General features: G+C 42.7%; 1 protein-coding gene across 2 annotated transcripts in view; it reads right to left on the minus strand.

Annotated features, from left to right (window-relative positions):
- NTRK2 (neurotrophic receptor tyrosine kinase 2) overlaps positions 1-24,022 on the minus strand; it is a 358,528-nt gene that overhangs the window by 259,214 nt on the left and 75,292 nt on the right. For both annotated transcript variants that reach the window (XR_002097350.1, XM_019517383.1), the window contains 5 exons: positions 23,827-23,959; positions 21,539-21,838; positions 16,881-16,913; positions 4,684-4,784; positions 3,839-3,938 (listed from right to left, as the gene is read on the minus strand). Coding sequence is in view for 1 of the 2 variants with exons in the window: in XM_019517383.1 (XP_019372928.1) it covers positions 3,839-3,938; positions 4,684-4,784; positions 16,881-16,913; positions 21,539-21,838; positions 23,827-23,959 (667 nt within the window). In the remaining variant the exon portion in view is untranslated. The remainder of the gene's footprint in view (positions 1-3,838; positions 3,939-4,683; positions 4,785-16,880; positions 16,914-21,538; positions 21,839-23,826; positions 23,960-24,022) is intronic.

Genomic DNA, 24,022 nt, shown 5'->3' on the forward strand with positions numbered 1-24,022 from the left:
TTTTGTTTTTTTTTTTTTTTTTTTTGCCTTGGATACTGTTTGAGAAAGGGTAGGGGAATGTTTAATGGGAAGATGATTAAGGTAGTTGTATTATTATATTATCTCAACATAATTAAAAAAAAGTAAAAGCTCTGTGTGTACCAGTGGCCTAAATAATACAGGAAGCTCCCCTCTCATGAATGCAAAGTGTTTGCACTTTTGTTTTTGGAGCATGATTTTGGCTGAATGGAAGATTCACCATGTTTAATAGATATTTTCTACAAGAAACTGAATATTCTCTCTTCTTCCCTACTAAAAGCATGTACTAAAGGAATTGAATATTAACTTGTTTTCCTCACAACCCAACTTGTTTACCTTTCCCTATTGTACTTCATCATACCCTTGTTTCAAGCTTTGCGGTAGAAATAGGTTTATTTAGAGATCTTATACATTTACAGTATCTAGCATATTGCTGACCTGATCCCAAAATGAGTCATCTAAGTCTTCACAGAATCACAGAATCATAAAGAAGTAGAGCTGGAACGGACCTCCAGAGATCAGAAGACTACTGTCAACCCTGATGCAACATAAACCTAACACCCTAACCTGCCACAGGTAAAGCAGGGGAACTGTGGTGGCCAATACCCTGATTCTATGAAATGTCAATGTATGCTCAAGAGATCCTGGATAGCCAGGGGGCCATGCCCTCAACTAAAGAGGAAGGCAAACCTCTCCTGTAGTCCATACCAATGTAACCATGAGCTAAAATTCCTTTCTGACCCCAAATATGGTGATCAGTCTAACCCTGAGAAGAGAGGCAAAACCCTTAGCTTCCTTGGTCCCAGTAGGAGCATTGGCACAGCTCAGTTAAAGTCCCCAGCCTTGGCTGTAGCCAACATCCAATGCCTCTGAGGGAGGCTTAAAAACACCTGACATGTAGTAGAAAAGGGGGGTCAGCGGGAACCAACAAAGCCCAGAAGCATGGGAAATACTAAACCCTGACCAGTTGCTGTTCAACTTCTTCTTGAACACCTCCAGTGATGGCCAATGCCACAACTTCCCTAGGCAGTCTATCCCACTGCCTCACTGTTCTAAAAGTGAAGTATTTTTTTGGATACTCAATCTAAACTTACTTGGCTGCAACTCCCAACCATTGTTCTGTGTCCTCCTCTCTGCAGCCACAGAGAAAAGGTGCTTTTCTGCTTCTTTATGGCAGCTCTTCAAGTATTTGAAGACTGCTATCGTGTCCCCTCTTAAGCACCTTTTCCACAAGCTAAACATACCTAGCTCCTTCAGTCTCTTCTCATATGACATGCTTTCCAAGCTCTTTATCATTTTTGTTGCTTATCTCTGGACACTCTCTAACTTCTCCACTTCCTTTTTAAAATGGGGAGCCCAGAACTTCACACAATACTCTAGATAAGGCCTAACTAATGCCAAGTAGAGAAACACTGTCACCTCCCATATCTTGCACCCCATGATTCTATTGATGCATCTCAAAACCACAACCGCCTTTTATGCGGCTGCATCAGACTGAAGACTCATATTGAGCCAGTGATCTATCAAAAGTTACAGACCATTTTTCATAAGTTTGTCATCAAGCCAGGTGTCATCCATTTTATATTTTTGTTTTAGATTATTCTTCCCAAGGTGTAGCACCTTGCATTTGTCTTCAATGAACTTCTTCCTTTTAGCTTTAGGCTCCACTTTCCAATCTGCTGAGATCCTTATGAATTGGACTCACATCCTCCAACATGTTCACAATCCTTCCCAGTTTTGCTCAAGAAGCTTTCTATGCCAGCATCCAAATCATTAATAAACATGTTGAACAGCACTGGGGCCAGGACAGATCCCTGTGGGACTCTACTTAAAACATCCTGCCATTCTGACATGGACCCATTGATAATTACCCTTCGCTTGAGCTATTGAGCTAGTTATCTATCCATGTTATAGTAGTGTTTTTTCCACACCTACTATAAAACAAATAAAAACACTGAAGATGTTGATGATGATACTTCTAAAAAGTGTCTCTGGAACTCTAAGCTAGAGAGGGGTTCATGCCGGTAAATTTAAGTTTGGATGCAAAGGGTTATTTGTACCTAATACTAATTAATCATAACCAAGGATAATTTATCAATACAAATTCATTGACAGAAAAGCTGCCTGGAAAGTGAAGAATAAACTTTCTATATTTCTTCCAGTGGGGAGATTTTACTTTCTAATAAAGAACTTTGTAAGCCACTAGTATGGTATTTAAAAGCTCATTTAGGGCCCAAATGCCAATGATATCCCACCACCCCTCCCCTGCACTTTGGCTCCCACCTTCTTCTTCTTTTCCAGTATAACCCCAGTCCTTTCAGTCTTAAAGAAAGGGTAAGCAAAGGTAGCCAAACTTCAGCACATGTACTGCAAGTGGTACAGGCAGACTGCCTGTGTAGCATGTGACAGATCATGGTGGGGAGGGCTGGCAACACAGTGGAAGATATGGCAGAAAGAAGAAAGAAGAGCAGCAGATTGGGCAGGGAGCAGAAAGCAGAACAGCAGATCTGATGGGAAAGGAGATTGGAGTGGCACTTGGGAGAGCATGGGGCTTAATTTGTGGCATACCTGTCAAAATGGTTGGCCCCCACTTCTGTACATCATCTTTCAGGTCTCTACAACTTTTTTGGGGCCTTTGACCTAAATATTGCAGCTCTGTTCCCAAAATTTCCAAAATGCCTTCCCACATCTTTCATACTACCCATTTTCTGCCACCCACAATGATTCCCAAGGCTAAAGAATGAGTTGTTGGGTAAAGGGGAGCAGGGGGTTTTTTTGTCCACTATGTTGGCCCAACCACAGTTCTGCCCTACCTAAGTCTCATCCACTCCAGGAATTCTCCCCTGTAAAGAAACCCCAGATCCACTGAGAAATAAGACAAAAATCTAAATAAAACACAACGTCATGGTACAGACGGGACCAGTAAGATACATGCCATAAGTAAGATTTCATAAGACTATGAAAGATACTAGTGATATGGGCAGAAGAAATCATAGGACAGAAATAAGGAGACAGGTAGCCTAACTTGCTAGGACTTACCTCTTTCACCAGAGACCCTCAGCAGGACATCCTTTGGTCCAAGGTAAAATACTCACTAATAGTCTACTCTCCCACTAAGATTACAAGCGTCTTTTTGAGCTATAATTCCTCTAACATGTTTGCATACAAGCAGAAAATAGGATGGTACATGGAGTGCTACTGCACCAAAAAATATAAAGTCCAGAATTTTACTCTCCAGGTGGATGTGTGCTCTTGTCACTTCTCAGACAGCTGTTTCAAAAAATACAACTTCCTAGGACATCCCTAGGATCTAGAAGAGGTATTTAGTTCATAAGCCCTAACTTGATGATGTGGCACTTGCTGGGGTACCTCCTTTTGTTGTGGTTTATTGCTGGATCCAACATCAGAGGGAACCCTGAATGGTATTTCGAATGACCTACTATATGTAGTATTAGATAAGTTTCCAGAACTGCACATCAAAGTAAGTTACTTTTCTTAAACAGGACCAGATTTTTGTCCACCTGCACTGTATAATATCTTCTTACCTTTCATCCCAAACTTTGGCTTTATTGAATTGGGCTGCAAAAACCTGGACAGTAACAAACAAGTTGGAACACAGTTTTGGTTCAAAGCCCTATAGTTCTGTATTTTTCAGCCTCTCTCCTTATTTGCTTGCCAAAAAATGGAATAATGTGTGTGATGACATTTTTTTCTAGCTAAACTTCATTATTCAGGAACCACGAGACTATGATGTGTGCTACTACAACCCATGATAAAAAAGAACTCCTATGAGGAAAGTAATAAAAGAATCCCTTCTTACCTTTCATCCCAAACTTAGAGTGTCTTCCAAATTTCAGAATAATGAGCATTATCACTAAGCCAGTGCACACCAGTGCTGCAATCCCCACCACAACATACACCTAAAAGAGAACAAGCACAATTACATTTGTTATGATGAGCTACCCTCAATGACAATCAACATTCATATGGAGTAAACAAGTGAGGGAAAGAGCTTTTCAACTGAATAATGTTTTCCTCAGATATAAGAGAACAAAGGGTGAGGCACTATCTGCACTCTTTCCCATCCTATGGAGAACAGAGATTCAGACACCTGCATAGCATTACCATCCTCTGTACTATGGAAAGAAACAGAAATGGAAGGAGGAAAGGCTGATGGAAGGAGGAACCACCTCAGAGAAATGTATGTCATTTGCCCTTCCACTATCTGTCTTATGAAGCCTAATTAGAAAAGATAACACAGTCCAGAGGGTATTAACTTTTCTGACTAAGCCTTATTTTTCACCCATTGTATACCTGGGGATCCAACACGGACGGCCAACCCAAATGAGGGCCACAAAGAAGTCAAAAATCTAATATTATGTAAATAAAAACTCCCCATGAAAGCATGGTCTTGGCAAAAAACGGTAATTAAAATTAGTTGTTCCGAAGTCGGAAGCAAGCTAAGTATTGTACTTGGCTGAACCAAATCTTACTTTCAAAGGCACACTGTTTGGTTTTATAGACAAAATTAAACAAAACAGCTTTTGTATACTGTTAGGCTAGTGTCCCGTTATCAGGAAGCAAAAAACCACTCCAGAGATTCATTAGTTCTACAGTCAGAAAGTCTGCTAAATTAAAAAACCAGGAAACAATGTGCATACTTACAGTGATGCTATCTTCATTCTCTGTGTTGATAAAACCCGTAGAAGTGATCTGATTACTGTTATTTGTGGTGTCTCCAATATCGTTAGGTGTGGTTTCATAATCTTGGGAACAGGGGGGAAAAAAAGATTGCCTTTATAGTTTCATTACGACAGGAGGGGAAATGATACTTAAGTCTTCATAAGGTTGCAAAGTTTTCAATAACGAAGAGAAATCTGAGTTCTTTGTAAGAGATGCATTATTTCTATTGTACCATCTGAGATTTTTTACTCCAGATATTTTAAATCAATATTTTGAGGCTTCTGGCCTTAAAAAAGAGTTTATTATGTTTCTCTTTCAACTTCATACACCCATTACTTGTTTATGTAAGAATTCAGAAAATAGATCTGCAATAAAAAATCCTGAGGGAAGCGAAATTTAAAATTAGGCAAACTCTTTTCCTCTAAATCCATGAAGAACATATGTCTGCCCCCTAGATTGAGCTGCTTAATTTTCTATTCATCAGAGATAAATACGGCTTTTTTTAAAGTTTACAGGCTCCTTCTTTCATTTTTGAGAATCCAGGAAAAAAAATTTTCGATGGGTCTAAATTATAAGAAAAACAGTTATTTCACACCTTGATGTTAAAAAATAAAAATTCTATCTTGTGTATTTGTGGAACAGGTAGCCAGCTTCTATTACAGGGAGCCAGCTTCTATTGCTCACAGATGATACATTAATTCTCAGAAAAGTCTAGGCTTGACATATCTGAAGAAATTCAATTGAAATTTTAAATAGTCTCAGTTCTACAAAAGTAATTTTACTGAAAGACTTTGGCCTAATAAAGTATAATTATTTGAAAAGTGTATGCTGTGTGTACACAGGATGTGATTTTCTACTAGAATTATTCTGGATCAAATACTTGTTTATATCTAGATGCCCAGGCACTGAAATAAAACAGAGCTTCATTTTTTCACAATTATTATAAACTGAAATATATACATACGTAGCATGTCTATTTTACTGTGAGAGTGCATGGGGAAGGAGAGGAGAGGAGAAGGCAGGGAGAGAGAGAGAGAGGGGGAGAATGTTCACATTAAATTGAATCAGCAAATTTATTATGATGGCAGTTTCAGCAGGATTCAATTTATAATTAATCACAGGTTTCTTTATTTATACTTTGTCCAAAATCAACAAGAAATATAATGCAAATAACCTGTAAATGAAATTTGGATTTGAAAATTGACCTATAAAAAAGCAAATTGCAGTTGTATAGTCATAATCAACAGCAAAATGTAAGTGGAAAACAATGCAATTACATATTGTTGGGCTGTATTTAAGATGCAAAATCCTAACCTAGGATCCCATCTCTGCAGTCACTTCTTTACATTGGTGGATTGCCTGAGAAAAAAGGGAGGGAAATCTTCACATCTGCTCCAAGACAGCAGCTGAGGGCCTCAAGAAAATGTCTGTATTCCCTTAAAGTCCCGGAAGAGACAGTGCACCCTTAACACAGCCATATTCATGAATAAACCTATTCCAAGGGGGGGGGGGGTCTCTCTCAACTGGGGCAGGATCATGAGTGATGTTTCTAACCTCAAAACTGCCATGGGGGAAGGGGAAGGTCTGCATCCTGGTGGATGTATTTTCTCCAGGCTCATGATGCCATTTGAGAGCTATCACACAGGTATGCTGATAACATGCTGTGCTGGCCCATTCCGTTTTTATGCACATACACTTACACTTTCTTCCAGAAAATCACCCCATCTACCACATATGGTTAAAAAGCTGTTTGGCATGGTGCATCTACATGGTTGTCCTGTCACCAGTTCAATGTTCAATTAAGACTTGGCAGGGACAGAGCAATCAGACCAAGTGTCGTATATGCATATCTGGATCTATAACATACAAACTGTCCAATCCTAATGAATACTAAGACATTGTGTGTGCCAGGGCATTCATTATCTGTGCTTGTATGAGAATCACAAAATCATTTCCTGAGTTTCTACTGTTTGCAATCTCAATCCTAATGCAACATTAAGGTCATTTTCCTCCCTTGTCTACATACGTATCAGGGATCAAATTGTAGAGAAAGTCCAAGGCTGCAGCATTTCTTAGATTACACAGATTATACCCTGCTTTCATTCCCCATCTGCACAAGCAGCATGACAACCAAGATCTGGTGACATGCAGACTGTCAGTTAATGTCAGGAGCATTATTGTCTTGTTATGTCACAACAGGAGAACGAGCACTAACTTTTCCATCTGTGAAAAGTACCCAGATACTAGAATAGCAGCAGATCCAATCAGCCCAGTATTTTTCTGGATTTGGAATCTGGCTTTCTTTACAAGTAAAGTTGTTGAAGTTACCTTTAACTTCTGTATTTTAGTAATGTTCTGTACAAATTGCCTGAATAAAGGCACAGTAAAACAGACTAATACAAAAGTGCAAGCTGTCTCTACAAGATAAATATCATCTTCAGAAGGACAAATATTGCCTTAATTACCTGCAGGAACAGAGGCCAGAGTGTAACAAACAGTGGGTGCGTCTACATGAGACGCTATGTTGCCGTAGTGATGAGCTATGTCATTGTAGCTCATCGCTATGGCAATGGAGCATCGAAAAATAACTGTGCGCTGGCAAGACTGCAATACTGGCAAGTACAGTGGAGTCATTTAGTACTAAATGACTGCACAGTACCAAATGCACATGTTGGGGGCACATGTTGACATTCCCAGTATTTCCCAATTATGTGTACCCTTCCTCCTAACAAAAGCCATGGGAAAGCATATCCTGGGGGATTAATCAGAAGCAAGTTTTCTAGTGCTTTTTTGTTAAATGACTCTGAATGCAGTACTGCATTAGAACGGGTAAGAGATAAATGAGCTCACTTTACCACATTAGTGTTGCATTGCCACTTCCTGTTGAAGGATTGGGAATCAGATAAATTCATGCTTGAATTAAAGTGAGATTTCAAGACCTCTTATGATGGGTGAGGTTTGCAAACATGTGCCCAAGAATCATCTAGGCAAAACTGCATCAGGAGGAGAATCATGCAATTGTGCAATCATGCTTTAAACTAGGCTCATTGGGGGAAAGGGAAGATGAGGACGGAGGAAGCCTTGGACCACTAAACCAAGTGTCACCCACAAGAACAGCCCAGCATAGACCGACGACGAGCAGAACAAATACCCAGGTAAGCAACAGGGGCCCGGGTAGTACTGAGATTAGGGGGTCAGTGCACACATCTTCAGGAGGCCTCAAATGCCTCTACATGAATGCTCGTAGTATGGGGAACAAGCAGACGGAAGGTACCCCCCTGCTAGCTGACGCCAACCCAGACATAGTGGGGCTCACCAAAACATGGTGGGACCCAACACACCACTGGTCGGTGAATATCAAGAGCTATAGGCTGTACAGGAGGGATAGGACAGGGAGGAAAGGTGGGGGTGTGGAATTCTACATCAAGAAGAAATACACATCCTCAATGAGTACCACAGGGTCAGAGGAGAGGCACACTGATGTGCTCTGGGTTAAAATACAAGGAAGTTGAGGGGAAAGGGACTTAGTGATGGGGGTCTACTACAGACCACCCAACCAAGGGGAAGAGCTAGACCGCTCATAGAGGTAGTTAGGTCAAGGGACGTGGTCATCATGGGTGACCTGAACTTTCCAGACATCTGCTGGGAAGAGCAGTCAGTCAGGTCTGACTGCTCACGTAGGTTCCTAGCTGAGATACAGAACCTCCATCTAACCCAGGAGGTGCACAGCACCACCAGGGGAGACGACTTGTTGGATCTAGTCCTGGCCGCAGGCGATGACCTGGTGAGGGGTCTGTGGGTGCTCAACCACCTGGGTGACAGTGATCATCGCCTGCTGGAATTCACCATCCAGAGCAAGGTGGCAAAGGCCTGCAGCAAGGCAGCAGCCCTGGACTTCAGGAGGGCAGATTTCAATGAGGTATGGAGAACAGTCGGGGACGCACTGAGGTCCTGGAGGGGAGAGGAGTCAGGTGTCCAAGAAGAGTGGTCGTTCCTTAAGGAGACGATCCTCCAAGCCCAAAGGGAGGTAATCCCAATACAGATCAAAGGGGTAAGAGGGTGCAAAGGCCCCATGGCTCACCAAAAGCATATGGGAATGTCTTCTAGCTAAAAAGGAGGCGTACACCCAATGGAAGGGAGGGGCCATCACCAGGGTGGAATATACCTCGGTTGCTCAGGGCTGCAGGGGGGCGGTCAGGAAGGCCAAGGCGGAGATGGAACTGGGACTAGTTACCTGGATCAAGGACAGCAAGAAGTCCTTTTTTAAATACAAAGGGGGAAAAAGAAGGTACCAGGTAATGTAGGGCCTCTGCAAGACATGCTAGGAAATCTGCTCATCGCAGCAGACAACAAAGCTAACCTATTTAACAATTTCTTTGCCTCCATTTTTCTGAGCAGAGACCAGGTCACACCCCACACCAGGACCCCCCGTAGGCCCTAGGGAAGGTGCACCCAGGCCTAGGGTCAGTGAGGATCTAGTCAGGAAACTTCTGGAGGGACTGGATGCATTTAAATCAGCTGATCCTGACGATCTTCACCCCAGAGTGCTGAGGGAATTAGCAGAGGTCATTGCTTAGCATGGCTTTACAAGCACCCATGGTGCTCTGGTGTCGTGCCAGAGGACTGGAAATGTGGTTCTCATTGTCAAAAAAGGGAGGAAAGAGGACCCAGGAAACTATAGGTCAGTTAGTCTTACCTCGATCCTGGGTAAGCTTTTTGAGACAATTATCCTGGCGCATGTCTGCAAGGGGCCAGCAGGGGAGATTTTGCTTAGGGCCAAACAACACGGATTCATTAGAGGCAGGTCCTGCCAGACCAACCTGGTGGCTTTCTATGACCAGGTCACAAAATTCTTAGATGCAGGGGTAGCAGTGGACGTAGTCTTTCTGGACTTTAGGAAGGCCTTTGACACTATCTCTCACCCATTCTCATTAAAAAACTAGGGGACTGTGGCGTCAACACCTACACAGTCAAATGGGTCACTAACTGGCTGGAGGGCTGCACCCAGAGACTGGTGGTGGACGGGTCATTTTCGACCTGGAGGGATGTGGGCAGTGGGGTTCCGCAGGGCTCGGTCCTCAGGCCCGCACTGTTGAAAATCTTCATCAGCGACTTGGATGAGGGGGTAAAAAGCACCCTGTTCAAATTCGCAGATGACACTAAGATGTGGGCATGCTAGGAGGAAGGAATAGGCTGCAATCAGATCTAGACAGGTTACAGGGGTGGGAGGATGAGAACAGGATGGGTTTCAACACTGACAAGTGCAAGGTACTGCACCGGGGGGGGGAGAGAACCAGCAGCATACCTACAGGCTGGGGAACTCCCTTCTCATCAGTACAGAGGAAGAAAAGGACGTTGGAGTCATTATTGATGCCAAAATGAACATGGGCCAACAGCATGAAGATGCGGTCAGGAAGGCCAACTGCACCTTGTCATGCATCCAGAGATACATCTCAAGCAGGTCCAAGGAGGTGATCCTCCCCCTCTGTGCAACACTGGTCAGGCTGCAGTTGGAGTACTGTGATCAGTTCTGGTCACCGCACTTCAGGAGGGATGTGGACAACATGGAGAGGGTCCAGAGGAGAGCCACTCGCATGATCAGGGGGCAACAGGGCAGGCCCTATGCAGAGAGGTTAAGGGACCTGAACCTGTTCAGCCTCCACAAGAGAAGGCCATTTACAAACTAGTCAGGGGGGACCAGCAGGCACTGGGGGAGTCCCTGTTCCCCCGAGTGCTACCAGGAGTGACTAGAAATAATGGTCACAAGCTGGCAGACGGTAGATTCAGGCTAGACATCAGGAGGTGCTAGTTCACTGTCAGGGTGGCTAGGATCTGGAACCAACTTCCAAGAGAGGTGGTGCTGGCTCCTACCCTGGGGGTCTTTAAGAGGAGGCTAGATGAACACCTTGCTGAGGTCGTTTGACCCCAGTACTCTTTCCTGCCATGGCAGGGGGGCAGACTTGATGATCTGCTCAGGCCCTTTCCGACCCTACCAACTATGAAACTATTAATGGATTCTTGTGCATGTGATTACTCAATTTGTGCACAGAAATAAAGTATATGCATGTACTTTGACCCACTCAGAGGTGGAGTATCAACTGTTCAATACCTTCTGCAGTCATTTACACCTGTGCCACCTGAAGGTAAACAACTACCAAAGCAAGCCAGGACTTTCTACCCACTTGATGCCACTGTGACTACGAAAGTTATCAAACAGCAAAGACTAAGCATCCCAGACTTCAAAGTCAGTGTGTGCACAAAAAATAGGCATCACATACATAACCTACAACAGCACACTCTTCATAAACACAATAATCATTTTGTGACAGTCAAGTCTTTATGTGACATAGTTGCTCCTGATGGCCTGAAAGCCTGAATGAGAGCTTGGGAATCAGAAATACTAGCTTTGCATTTGATTTCCTGTTTGGCCTTGGACAAGTCACTTCAATTCTCTGCCTGTTTCTCTACCTATGAAAATAGGGATAATAGTTCTTAGTCATCCACACCATGCAGATGATGTATGGATTAATTATTTGAAGGATTAATGTCTGTACAAAGCTTGGAGCATGGGAAGTGATACAGAAATGATAAATATTATGATTGCCAATAAAAGACATCTTGTGTCCCATACTAAAACCTTTTTTTTTACTTTTGCAGGTCAGCACTTCTGCTTCTTGTACCATCTTCGAAGCAATTAGGGTAGGGACAGAAGTTACACATAAACCGGTTTAAGTGATCAGAAACTGGTTTAAACCTGTAACAGAACAGAAGCTTAATGCACATAAATTAGTTTCAAAATAGCCGAAACTGGTTTAAGACAAACCTGGTTGAATGTAGTATCAGACTTAACTGATTTGGGTCAAACCGGTTTATGAAACTTCTGTCCCAAACCCCTTCCTGGTTCAACTTAAATCACAGTCCCCAAGCATGTTTTGCAGCCCTTGGCAGGGCTATACTGTGTACTCCAGAGAGCAGAGCTGGCCCCATCTCTCTGTTCCCTAGCTGGAGTAGAGAGGGCTGGCTGACAAGGGTGTGGAGTGGGGCGAGCACAACCGGGGGTTAAACACCCCTTCCACAGCTCAAACTTACTGCTGGCTGCAACTGTGGACTACAAAACCCAGAGGCACCTGGAAGCAGTTAAAGGAGCAACCCTGTGGAGTCCTGATGCTGTGAGCTAGGACTGCAAATCCCAGAGACCTCACGGGCACCAGGAAGAGGAAGTAAACACACAGCCCATGCTGACTAGATGTCAGATTGCTGTGCAGTAGTGCCTCCCAGCTTCTGACCTGAGCCACTGCAGGTATGTAGTTGCATTTCCCGAATCAAAGCTAAATGTGTGTTCACTTCTGTTTCAATTTAATTCTGCAGCTTAGACTAACCTGCAAAGCTTGAATCAATTCAGCTTTGGGCTTTTGGACTGTCTGTACTTAGCCTTAATCGTGAAAAGGTTTGGAAGCTACCACATGCAACACAGAGTTGTAAAGGTCAAACCCATAGGGACATATCAAATCCTTCTTTAAAACGATTCACTCTGCACAAAACTGGGGGGTGGACACTAAGTACAGACAGTTAAAAACCCTGAGACTGAACTGATTCAAACTTTGCAGGTTCCTGTAAGATGCCTAGATTGAACCAATTAGAAAATGATCTGATGTTCACTTTTCATAACTGAAAGGCAGCCAGACCCATGCAGTAGTCCATACCAGGAGCCAGGGGTGTGCTAAAGCATGCCTCCCAGCCTGACAACCATAGTAGAGAGCCAGGAGATGAGCAATTCCCCCAGCCTTGCCCCCTCTTCAGGCTCCAGCCAGCTGAGGAGTGGGTGTGGGGGGAACTGTCCAATCCTAAGGGAGGGGAAAGGGGATGGGGGAAGCCCCTGGTAGGGCATTTCTCTTTCTCCCCCTGCTCAGAGCCCCCTAGGCATGCCCCCTCCTCAGTCCAGGCCAGCTGAGGAGGAGATGTGAAGGGAACCCCATCACCCTGCACTGGACCCCCAGCTGGGGTCTTCCCAGTGCAAGAGGAAGGGGGGAAGGGAGAGCAAGTCGCTTCTCCCTCTCTCCCCCTACTCCCCCCTCACCCAGAGCCAGATCCAGGCCCATCACCCAGCCATGCCCTTTCCTTGGCTGGATGATCACCTGAGAAGGGAGTTTTTTGGGGGGGGAATGCCCCACCTCCCATCTCCAGACCCAAGCCAGGCAGTGCTGAGTGTGTGGCAAGGGACAAGCCCACAGTGGAAGCTGCTTTTCCCTCCTCCATTCCCTCCTCACCTAGCCTGCCAGCTGAGGAGGGGGGCATGTCCCAGTGATCTCCCCAGCTCCTGGCTTAGGCAGGGGGAGTAAAGCCCCCACTGCAGGCTTCCCTGCAGCTGGGAACCACGGCAATCCCCCCAGCCATGCCCCTTCCTTGGCCAGCAGGCCAGTTGAGGAGGAGTGAGGAGGGAAGGGCCCCCTCACCCAGCTCTAGACCCCCAGACAGGCTGTGTCCAGCATTGGGGGGAAGCCCACAGTGGGGGCCATTTCACATTCCAGTGCCTCCTCAGTCAATCTGCCAGCTGAAGACAGGTCATGGCCCGGTGATCGTCCTGGCTGCCAGCTGCAGGAAAGTTCACAGTGGGGGCTTTATTCACCTGCCCAACCTAGGAGCCGGGCCGATCACCTGCCCATGCTGTCTCCCTGGCTGCCAGCTGAGGATGGAGTGGGTGGGAAAAATGGCCTCAACTGCATGCTTCCCTCTGTGCTGTGCACAGCCTGGCCAGGGATCCACAACCAGGTGTGTGGGGGGCGCTTTCCCCCGCTCACTCCCTCCTCAGTGACCAGCTGACCAGCTGAGGAGGGGGCATAGCCGGGTGATCATCCTAGCTGCAGGGAAGCTGCAGTCAGGGCTTTACTCCCCTTGCCAAAGCAGGGGAGCTGGGGAGATCACCCAGCCATGCCCCTTCCTTGGCCAGCAGGCCACTGAGGAAGGAGTGAGGGGGGAAAGGGCCCCCTGACCCAGATCTGGATCCCCATCCAGGCTGTGCCCAGTACAAGAAGGAAGCACACAGTGGAGGTCATTTTTTACTCCAACTCCTTCCTCAGCTGGCCTGCCAGCTGAGGAGACAGCATGGCTGGGTGACTGTTCCGGTTCCTGGCTCAGGCTGGGGGAGTAAAGCCCCCACTGTGAGCTTCCCTGCAGCTGGCAGCTAGAGCAATATACTGGCCATGGCCCTTCTTTGGCTGGCAGGCTGGCTGAGGAGGCACTTAGAGGTAAAATGGCCCCCACTGCAGGGGTGTAGGGTGGGGGGAGCCCAAACTAGGGGCTTTACTCCCTCTACCTGAGCTGGGAACTAGGAGCCAGAGCGATCACCCTGGCTATTCCCCTCTCCAGCCAGCAGGCAGGCTGAGGAGGGAGCTGTGGGATGGGAAGGGGAACAGCTGCCCTATCCCCCCCCCTCCCCTATTCCAGGCCTCCAACCAAACTGTGCCTGGCACTGGGGGGGGTGAGGAACCCACTTTACTCCCCCCACCCAAGCTGGGAATCCAAGCAGGGTGATCACCCAGCCACACCAGCTCTGGACCCCCAGCCGGGTTGTGCCCAGCATGCAGGGAAGTCCACAGTGGGGGGTTTACTTCCACCTCAGCTGGGAACCAGGCCAATTCCCCTGGTGGAGGTGGCAGGGCCAGATGAACTGGCCAGGCTCTGGGTTGCCTGGGATTTTGCAGCTAGGGGCAGAGCTGCCTTGCTCTGGTGGAGCAGAGAGCATCGCCCAGAGCTGCACAGCATCCTGGGATGCTGGAGGACTGTGGGTTAAGCTGAATCAGGGAGGGATCTGGGACAGAAGTTCCATAAACCGGTTTGACCTAAATCAGTTAAGTCTGATACTATATTCAACCAGGTTTATCTTAAACAGTTTGAGCATATTGAAAGCAGTTTATGTTCACTGAACTTCTGTTCTGTTACAGGTTTAAACCAGTTTCTGATCACTTAATCCAGTTTATGCGTAACTTCTGTCCCTGGAGCACGGGCCCTAACCAATGAATGGATCTGTTTGTGCCAGCCCCATTCCACATCAACTAATATAAGTCACAGGGAGGCATAATGAAAGTGTCCTACTCTGCCCCTCCTTGGGGAATCAATGGGCCCATGCACTACAGAGTGTTACTAGCCACCACACATACACACAAACGCGTGCACACTCCACCCACCGCCTTCTTTTGGGAAGAAAAATATTCCATTGAAGCCCCTGATTTTTTGCTGTCTGCAGGCCATTTTATTTCGTCTGAGTTAAAGGCTGTCCCTTTTACACCCTGCTTCAATTCCTCCTATTAGTAGCTTCCTAAATTACATTTGGAGAGCTGCAGTTCACCATTCTCCCTGCTTGATGCGTTTGCTCTCTCTCCACGTCAAAATGTAAGTAAATACCTACTCCTAAAGTGCCCAGTCCTTTGGGCAGCAAGTGTTTCTCATCTCTCACAGGCTTCAACAGGAGCTGACGGCACTCCAACTTAAAGGTAGTGTTAAAGCACTTTGTAAAAAGGCAGTGTCTGGGGGTAGATCTTGCAGACTTTTTTCTTGTTATTATTACTTTTGCCTCTTCCCAATAAAATCTAGACAGCAAATTCTTAGTTTTCATAGGAGTCTGAAAAATTATTTGGGGGCAAGGGGGAGTTTTGATGTGAGAAGATGGACCTTTACATCTTTATTTCAACAGAAAATGCAAGTAGATGAAAAGAAGCTTTCTAAAATTATTCCATGAAATATGCAAGGTCACAGAACAGGAGCTGGTCCCAGGGCAATTTCAAGTTCATTGACTTCAACTTGTGACACTCTCAAAAATAATTATACCGCCATTTAAAGTTGAGTATTTTAGCTGTCATTTGCTCAACCCACTAACTAAACCAGTGAAATTAGAACTACAAGTTAGACTACTAAGAGTCTCACAGTGAGCAAGAAGTCATTGTGTATATCTTTAAAATTAATAAAAAAAACACAGTCCACAAGTAATAATTTCAAAAGGGAAACAAATGAAATGACACTTTATTCTATAGCAGTAGTTCTTCCAAACTCCAATTCAATAAAATACCAAATCTCTTGGGTAAATATAAACATATCAGTAGTTCTCAGCAAAGCCAATGATAGTACTTGCATGGTTAAAAGCAAGCTCAGACTTCATTACGTTCTTAAACAGGGGCCTCAGATAATTTTACAGAGCAAAACTGAAGGATTTATACCTTGTTAATACTACTTACATAATAGAGCACAGGCAAGGAACTGTCTAAACTATCCAAGTAAAGCATTTGGAAAAAAGGGAGGAGAAGCTATGCTTTAAATATTTCCTAAGCACTTAAAACCACTTTGATCCCAAACTGCATATTCAGGCTAAAGGTTAATGACATGGAATGGAATCAAAGCAATAAAATTTAATTTAGCCTAAGGAAATTTAAGTCATGGGCCATTTCATTCAAATAACCAAATACTGAGCAGGATCCAACTCCTCCAAGAAAATAAAGGATAGTTTGGAAGCACTCTTAAAGATGGACTTTCACAGTTGGTCAATAGGCACAGCCAAGTTTATACACTGCCTTTATAGTATAGATCAGTCTTTGTAAAGAATAAGCTAAAATATTTTGTCTAATTGAGCATCAACTTAAACATTACACTTCAAAGAGACTGATAAAGGTAAACTAGAAGAGAAAATAACCTGTTTAAAGGAGTTAGCACTTGTGCCAACCTTATTTTTCAAATTATATTTTCCCCTACAGTCTAGGCCTCCTTTTACAGAGGTAAATCAAATGGTCCATTATCTTTTCGGAAAAAATATTATTTAAATTATAAAAGGAAAGATAATGAACTGAAGCTCACAAAACCTCAAAATGAATGAGCTGTGCCATTCATAGTTGTAATAAGTCTGTAAAGGGACCTTTGCAAACATTCAATAGCAGTAAATTTATGCTTCTACTGGTTGGAAGCAAAGCTTTAGAGACAGAGGTAGAAAAAGTAATATGTTTTACCCTTAATTCACTTAAAATAAAATAAGCAGGAAAAGAACCATTCATACAAAGGACACTTGATTAATGTTAAAATATGTGCCATTCAACCAAGCATAACAGTCCATCTTTTAGCAGTTTGAGTTACTTATTATTTTGTCATTTCAAAAACAAAACCAAAAACAAAACAAAAAAAAAAATCAAATATATTACCATAAAGATCAGGATCTAGGATTGGGCCACTACCTGTCCAAGAAAGAGAAAGAGAGAAAGAGAAAAACGTTTGTAAATATTTTACAAATAATTGATGAAGAACGACAGGGCTTTTAGTTTACTTTGTTGGGTTTTGTTTTGCTTTTTTTAGGAATTTTGTTATGAATTAAAAGATTATTAGCCATAAGAATGCCATTAAGTAATAACAGTCAGAGTCTCCACAAAACAACACTCAATGTAATTTATATGGTTTTTTATTAAATTGCATCTTTAATTTTTTCCAGAGAGGTCCTAAATGTAAGTACTTGCTTCATATGAAAGATCTGATCTACTCTCCTGTCAAAGGGGGCAATTCCCACCTGCAACATATTCTACTGCTACATTAGTGTAAATATGAAATAAGAGCAGAACAAATTATGCCTGTTGACACAATAGGAAAGTCCTCCTAATATTAATAGAATCAGAATTTGACCCTCTGGCTTCAATGGGAGTTTCCCTCAGTTGTACTAAGGTGCACATGGTCTAATACTTTTAACTTAAATCAGGAAAACATGGTTTGTAGTTGTGACATTGTCAAAAAGCAGCATGTCACTTAAGACTACAGGCCAAAGGCACCAATAGCCTCAACAATGCATCTCCGTTGACTCTGCTAGAACTGTTCCCTCAAGGACCCAAGTAGAGACCTCCCAAGGATTCACAACAGAATGAGAACCCCATGCACACAGCAACTAGAGACAGCCAAGACCTTATTAAGACGGGCAAAAACCTAGTTTCTTGTCCCACTATATTTTTCATGTCATTTTGCACCTTTTTCTTATTAGTGCATATATATATGGATCTGATCTTGCAAGCCTTCAATACACAGAACTGTTGATGTTGAGTATATTAAAGCATCATTCAATTTACACTTGAAAAGATATCGTATTTACAGCATAACAATTTATGCTTATTTGTACTGCATCCAATGACACAGCATAAGTCCTATAGAACAGTCTCTTAGTTACAGTTTCTGCATGTTTTCTATTTGTGTATACAGTCTGAAATTAAAGTTTGGAAATATTTAAAACATATTAAGGGGAATCCATCAGTGGGCCTGATTCTGTTTAAGTGACTTCACATGTGCAGTTTTACAACCAGTGCAAAGTGAAATCAGAGCATTTTTGTTTCTGCTTTTCTTGGACCAAGTGCATGAAAATCTGTTGCAAAAAGTATGAAACTAAAAATTGCAAAGCACATCTAGCATTTTCATGTCACAGGGTGGTTGCTCTTCTCCAGGCTAAGCCCAGGCCAGAGAGCAGCGGTGGTGGTGGCCGGCCAGGCAGGTTAATCCTTCCTTGCCTGCTACCCCAGAAACAGATAGCACAGCCAGGTGGCAGTAAGCAGGGGGAGGGGCAATGAGCAGGAATTTGGCTAGCATGGCTATACCACAAGCTGCGTAACACAGATCAGAGATAATCCTGCCCTGGAGTAGCATAACTTTAAGATGCCTAATGAGTGCTTAAAACTAGTTTCAGGTGTTAATGTGTGGACAAACCAAGTGTTAAGAGCTCCAACAGCTGCCCCTTACCAACACGTAACAAGGCCCTAAGTGAAACTTACAACAAATAAAAGAAGGATTTAGTAATATTGTGACACTAAAACAAATGCTTTGGCATGTGAGGACTGAAGTGTAATTTATTCTCAATATTTGTCCTAAAGCTGTTCAAAAACAGCAAGCCACATTCTTAGCTGGTTAGATGGGGACAGCTTCATTAAAGCCAATCAAACCTAACCATTTACACATCAGCTGAGGATCTTCCTTAATGTTTACAGGAATGTGATTTCCCATAGTAGACAGACTCAACCGTCATGTCCAGTGTCCTTCTTGAAAGTTGCTTAGATTTCACAGTAAATCCTAAAAAAGGGATTTGATAAAAAATTCTACGTAGAAATTATTACATTACTATGCGATCTATGGGGCTTCTGCAATATGAGACATTTTTAGGTAACTCATACTTAGAGCACTATTCAAAATGATTCTATGAAAAACAAAGTACATTTCAGGGAACTAGCCCCTGTTAAACTGATAGATTGTCTACAACCTTAACAAATAAAATTCTCTGTTTAGAAGCTAGAATAATGCATCTTGGACCAACCCTTCCCTCTTATGTGTAGACCCCAAAATAAGAATAGTTATTGGTGCAAAGCTGCTTGAGTTTGAAATCTCCAAGTTTAAGGATCTCCTCGTGAGATCTATATTATAGTTAGGGAAGAGTCCAGGTTGATTTCTGCTAGCATGCTCAGACAAGATCTCTGCTTATGTGCGGGAGACCAACAAACAAAGTCCCATAGAACAGAATATTTCCTTCAATAAATAAAACAAAAGCTTCTGATAAGCAATATGCTTCCTGGTGCTAACTGTAATGTTATTATTGTACTCCAGATATTGCCAATATAATTGGCTCCCCTGATCTTTTAAGCTGTTTCCTCAGCCCAGTAGTACAAAAGGTTGGTTGTTCCACAAACAACGTACTGTAGGCAGAGAGGTTCTTGTTATGGATCCTGTCTACATTGTGACTGATACACCTTTAAAGGTGGAGTGTTTTGCTGTTGATGTTTTAAGGTCCTTGAGGCTCCATCGTCTTTATTTTTTAAATTATGTTATATGCTTTATGAGTGGGTTGGGGTTTTTTTAATTACTCTCAAGTTTTTTGTTTTGGTTTGGTTGTTTTGGGCATTTTTTTAATATCTTCAGTGCATTTGGCTGTAAGTGATTCAATAATCACAGGATCAGTTCAAAGCTTGAGGAAGATACCGCACTCCATTAAACATCAGAGCTGGTATTCAATTCTATTATGCACGCACAAAAATGCACATATCTGGGTGTGGGCCTAATTTTTATGCTTCATTATACAGAGCTTTTTTTAAACAACAGAAATGTAATTTAATGTAAATTTACAGTATGTGTATTTGACCCAATGATAGCTTCAGCAGCAGAGTCAGAAGTATTAAGGGAAGAACCTATATCATTTTTGTAGAACATTAAAACTCAGCATCACACACACCTTATATGAAACAGCTTACCAGATAAAAACTACTTCGGGGAGCCAGCCAGGATAGATGGTTTCTTCCTGTTAATTTTTAAAGACTGATTTGTGGCCATGTATCCTACATGTAGCAATTTGTAAGATAGACACATCCTAACTACATTTATAGTAGTTTCCTCTATAATGTATTTATGAAGCCTAATTCACCACAGACTTGGAGCTACGCTTAAAAGGACACAACACAGATTTTCTCCAAAATTTACGACACGTAAGTATTTAAAACTGAAGGAATAAATGTATAACACTGCCTTTTGAAATGGGATGATCTGTTCTATTCCATGTTATAATTAAAAAGGTCAATATAATTAAAAATGCACCCAAAAGGCAACAATATCAGGTATCTTATTCTGCTTGAACTTCCAGACAGCCTTGTTAAATTCCTATAAACTTATTAAACAAACTGTTTATTCTTCTAAATGAATGCAGCCAAGTTAAAACTGCTTTCCATTTTAAATGGTATCTCTGTAAGGTGGACTGTTTTATTGGATTGTTATAATGCAATATTGGAGGCTGCCAGTAGCTGAAGCCCTGGACTGTTCCTGTAATGATTTTATTTAGGGAAGGACTCTCTAGAGGAAAAGAGAGGAGAGAAGCTTCTAAGAGACGCTGGAGTAACTGTGTCTGCTCTCAATCCACTGCACGAACTGGGAAGAGAACCATCATATAGCTGATTATCTCTATCAAATCAATGTACCTCAAGTATTGAATATGGGGTACATTTTTGATGCTTATAACTAGTAGTGAAGGGGACAGAATTCAAATATGAAAGGTTTAAAGCCTATTTTCCTGTCACTGTAAGAGGAGAACATAGGATTAGGCATCACCATTTCAATTAGGGCCAGTTTATTTCTACCCAATGGTAGATTTTCAGGTATAAATGTGCAATTACTTACACCAAAATGCTTCCATACTTCACAGGTGAGGTGCATGTACAGCAAGAGAAATTTCACGTGGACAAGTAGAAGTCTACCACTTAGCCACATGATTACCATGCATTGTTAAACATAAGACACTTACTGTAATCCCTACATTTTGAGTATCTGTCATATCCTGGATGCCAACCAAACAGGGAAGTCTGTTACAGCAGCTTTAATACAGAAACTCCCTATATAAATAGTTATCAGTGGCCATCTTGTCTCTTCTACATAAAGGGGTACTTGTTTTCTCTGTAGACCCCTCTAGTGTCCTAATGAGTATGTTGACTTGTACATTTACTTTTCAGGATCAGAACTTATTTATTGGGAAAGGTCTTTTATAAAAAGAATTACTTTACCAATTCTGTCAGGTCATGGAAGAACTGTGGGCCTGAAATGGAATACAGCAGACAGAGCTAATTTGCGGCTCACTTAAGTAAATCAAAAGTGAAAAGGAGTCTAAAATGGGAAGGGAAACTTTTTTAAAAGTCATGATGTAGAGAGAAGTTTAGTTTAAGATAACTCTTAAATTTAGAAAGCAGTGGATCAGCCCATTTCATTAACAGCAACATCAAATTAATACCTATAGCCTGGTCAGCAGCACTACCACTACATGATCATCAGTGTGCCATTCCTAACGTAGGAGAAGGGTACTCACCATCTCCTGGCATTGACATGAAATGAGCATCAACTCGCTTCTCATCTTCTCCATACTCATTCTTTGCCAGTAAGGTATAAGCTCCATTGTTCAAGTGCGTAGGGTTGTCCAACTGAAGGCAGCCGTGGTATTCACTTTGATTGATAACATGTATTTTAGTACAGATGTATTCTGACTCATTCAGTATAGCCCCTTCATAGAACCACTGCAGTGTGGGTTTAGGGTTCCCTTTCACAGTGAATGGAATGCACCAGTGGTGGTCCGAGGTTGGAGATTCAATAAATGTGATATTTGGTGCAACTATATTGAAAAAAAGAGTGAACAACATCAGAATATCCTGAACATGTCTCTCCCCCCTCCCCCCCCCAATACTTAGGAATTTTTTTCTAATCATTAAAGCTAAAAGATAGTCAGCTTTAAATTCTACACTCTTTAGCTTATTTATAAACATATTCATATAGGAAAACAGGGAGCGTACACCCACTTACTCTGATTATGGTACTAAATTCAGACCTGAATTGGTCAGTAGCTCCAGAAACTATTGTTTAAAAAGGGATGTACAAATGGATAAAATCAGGAACAGCTTTCAGCACTTCAGGTTTTGTGGGGTGAGAAAAAGTCCTCCTAAAGGTTTTTGTTTAATGTGAAATCCTCCACATTGTTTTTCAGCCAAAGCACCAAGTACTATAAAAAGTGTTGAAGAGCTAATTAAAATGTGAAACAGCGCTGGAAGTATATTCAAAATCAACATCCACATTTTTAGGTGATTTTCCTCATAGCATCATGGATACTAGAGAGCAAGAGCAGTCCACTTCTTCAAGATGTGGGCTGGAACAACCTGGCTGTAGTCCAACTCAGGCAAGCTGGCTTCAGAAGTACGCTAGCAGTAAGGTTTGCATGTACCCATTCTGGGACCAGGCACCTGGGGGCTCCACTGGTACCAGAGCCACTTGTCCCAGTCCCTTCCTTCCCAGCAGGAGTGCAGGTGCAGCTTCCAGCTGGTGGGGAGCTGTGCAGGGTAGCTGAAAGGTGCATCCACACTGCTGCTGCTTTTCCCCACCTCCCAGTTGCAGCACAGCTGTAGCTGGAAGGCCCCAGTTCCAGCTTACTTTGCCACTGGCTGGAAGTTGTGCCTGCCCTGCAGCCAAGGACCAGGGAGGTGAGGTGAAATGGTGACAATGCAGGCAGACCTTTCAGCTATTCACCTACAGTATAGTCACAGCATGGGCATGGGCAGAGGCAAAGCCTTCCAGCTCTGTGGGCCAGATCTATTGGCTCCATGGGTTGATCTGGCCTATGGGCAGTATACTGCTGACCTCTGCTAAAGAGGGTATCTCCTAACCAGTACAAGATCATTTCCTACAGTACATTTTCTAGTATGCTATTGAGTTCAAAATGTCCCAATTTTATGGATCACACTACTGATTCCTTTGGGAGACTTTTCCACAACATTGCACATTTCACTGACAAGTTTTCCTTGTTATTCATCCAATTTCCATCTAGTTATATTCCTTCATACCATTCATAATGCAGTCAATCTGGGATTCCTTGCTAACACCCTTCAAAATATTTGTGGTTTATGTCCCTTCCAGTAGCTATTTGACATCTGATTTAAACTTATAAATCTTTTAATCTATAGATACTTCTTTAATCTAATCTGCCACGAGCATCTACTAAGCAAATTTTTGTCTAAGCCTGAGCCTTCCAACTGATGGTTAATGTGAAGAGTCAACAGCTGAAGACTGTTTAAATATCCCACTTAATTCACTTTAAATGGATTCATGCTGGAATCTTACAGTTAAGAGGTTAGTGATTTTATCCCATGTACCAACCCTCTTGTCTTAACCATAACAAGTAAATTGATTATTTCAGAGCTATGGGCAAAGTAAAATATGCCTGGGAAAACAAATGTTACAGAATAACTGTTTTTTAACATACCAGAATTACTGTTTTAGAGGAAAGACTTTAACATTTAATACACACACACACATCTCCAGTTTATATTGTCTTGTGAACATTTGGGACTTCAAACATTGACTTAAATGAGTTCAAACTGAAAGTTAAGGCAGGTATAAGCCCAGATACACAGGGATGTTCAATTCCACGTAGTAAAACAAAAAATAACAACTTCTGGTTGTGCTGTTAAATGTAATGTTCATGAACTTGGAGGATATTTTACTTCAATAACTTATGTGCCCAACAGACATTTACACCCAACATTTTTTGTGCTGATGCAGTTTGATCAGGGTTTTCTGCAGCTGAAATTGTATGCAACACTGTTTACGTACAGAACACCATGAGCTCAACAGAAGCTTGGTCTTCTCCCACAATATTTTCTGCTAAACAAGAAATCCGTAGTCCACTGTCCTTAGAAGAAACATTCTTTATGGTTAATGAGGCAGGATTCTTACTTGTATCACTCTACAAATGACAAGAAAAGAAACAAATGTGTATCAACTACCTTGTAGAACAAGCGACAGAGTT

Source organism: Gavialis gangeticus, unplaced genomic scaffold (genome assembly GCF_001723915.1).
Source record: "Gavialis gangeticus isolate Ggan-Ray unplaced genomic scaffold, GavGan_comp1, whole genome shotgun sequence".
NCBI classification, from domain to species: Eukaryota; Metazoa; Chordata; order Crocodylia; family Gavialidae; genus Gavialis; species Gavialis gangeticus.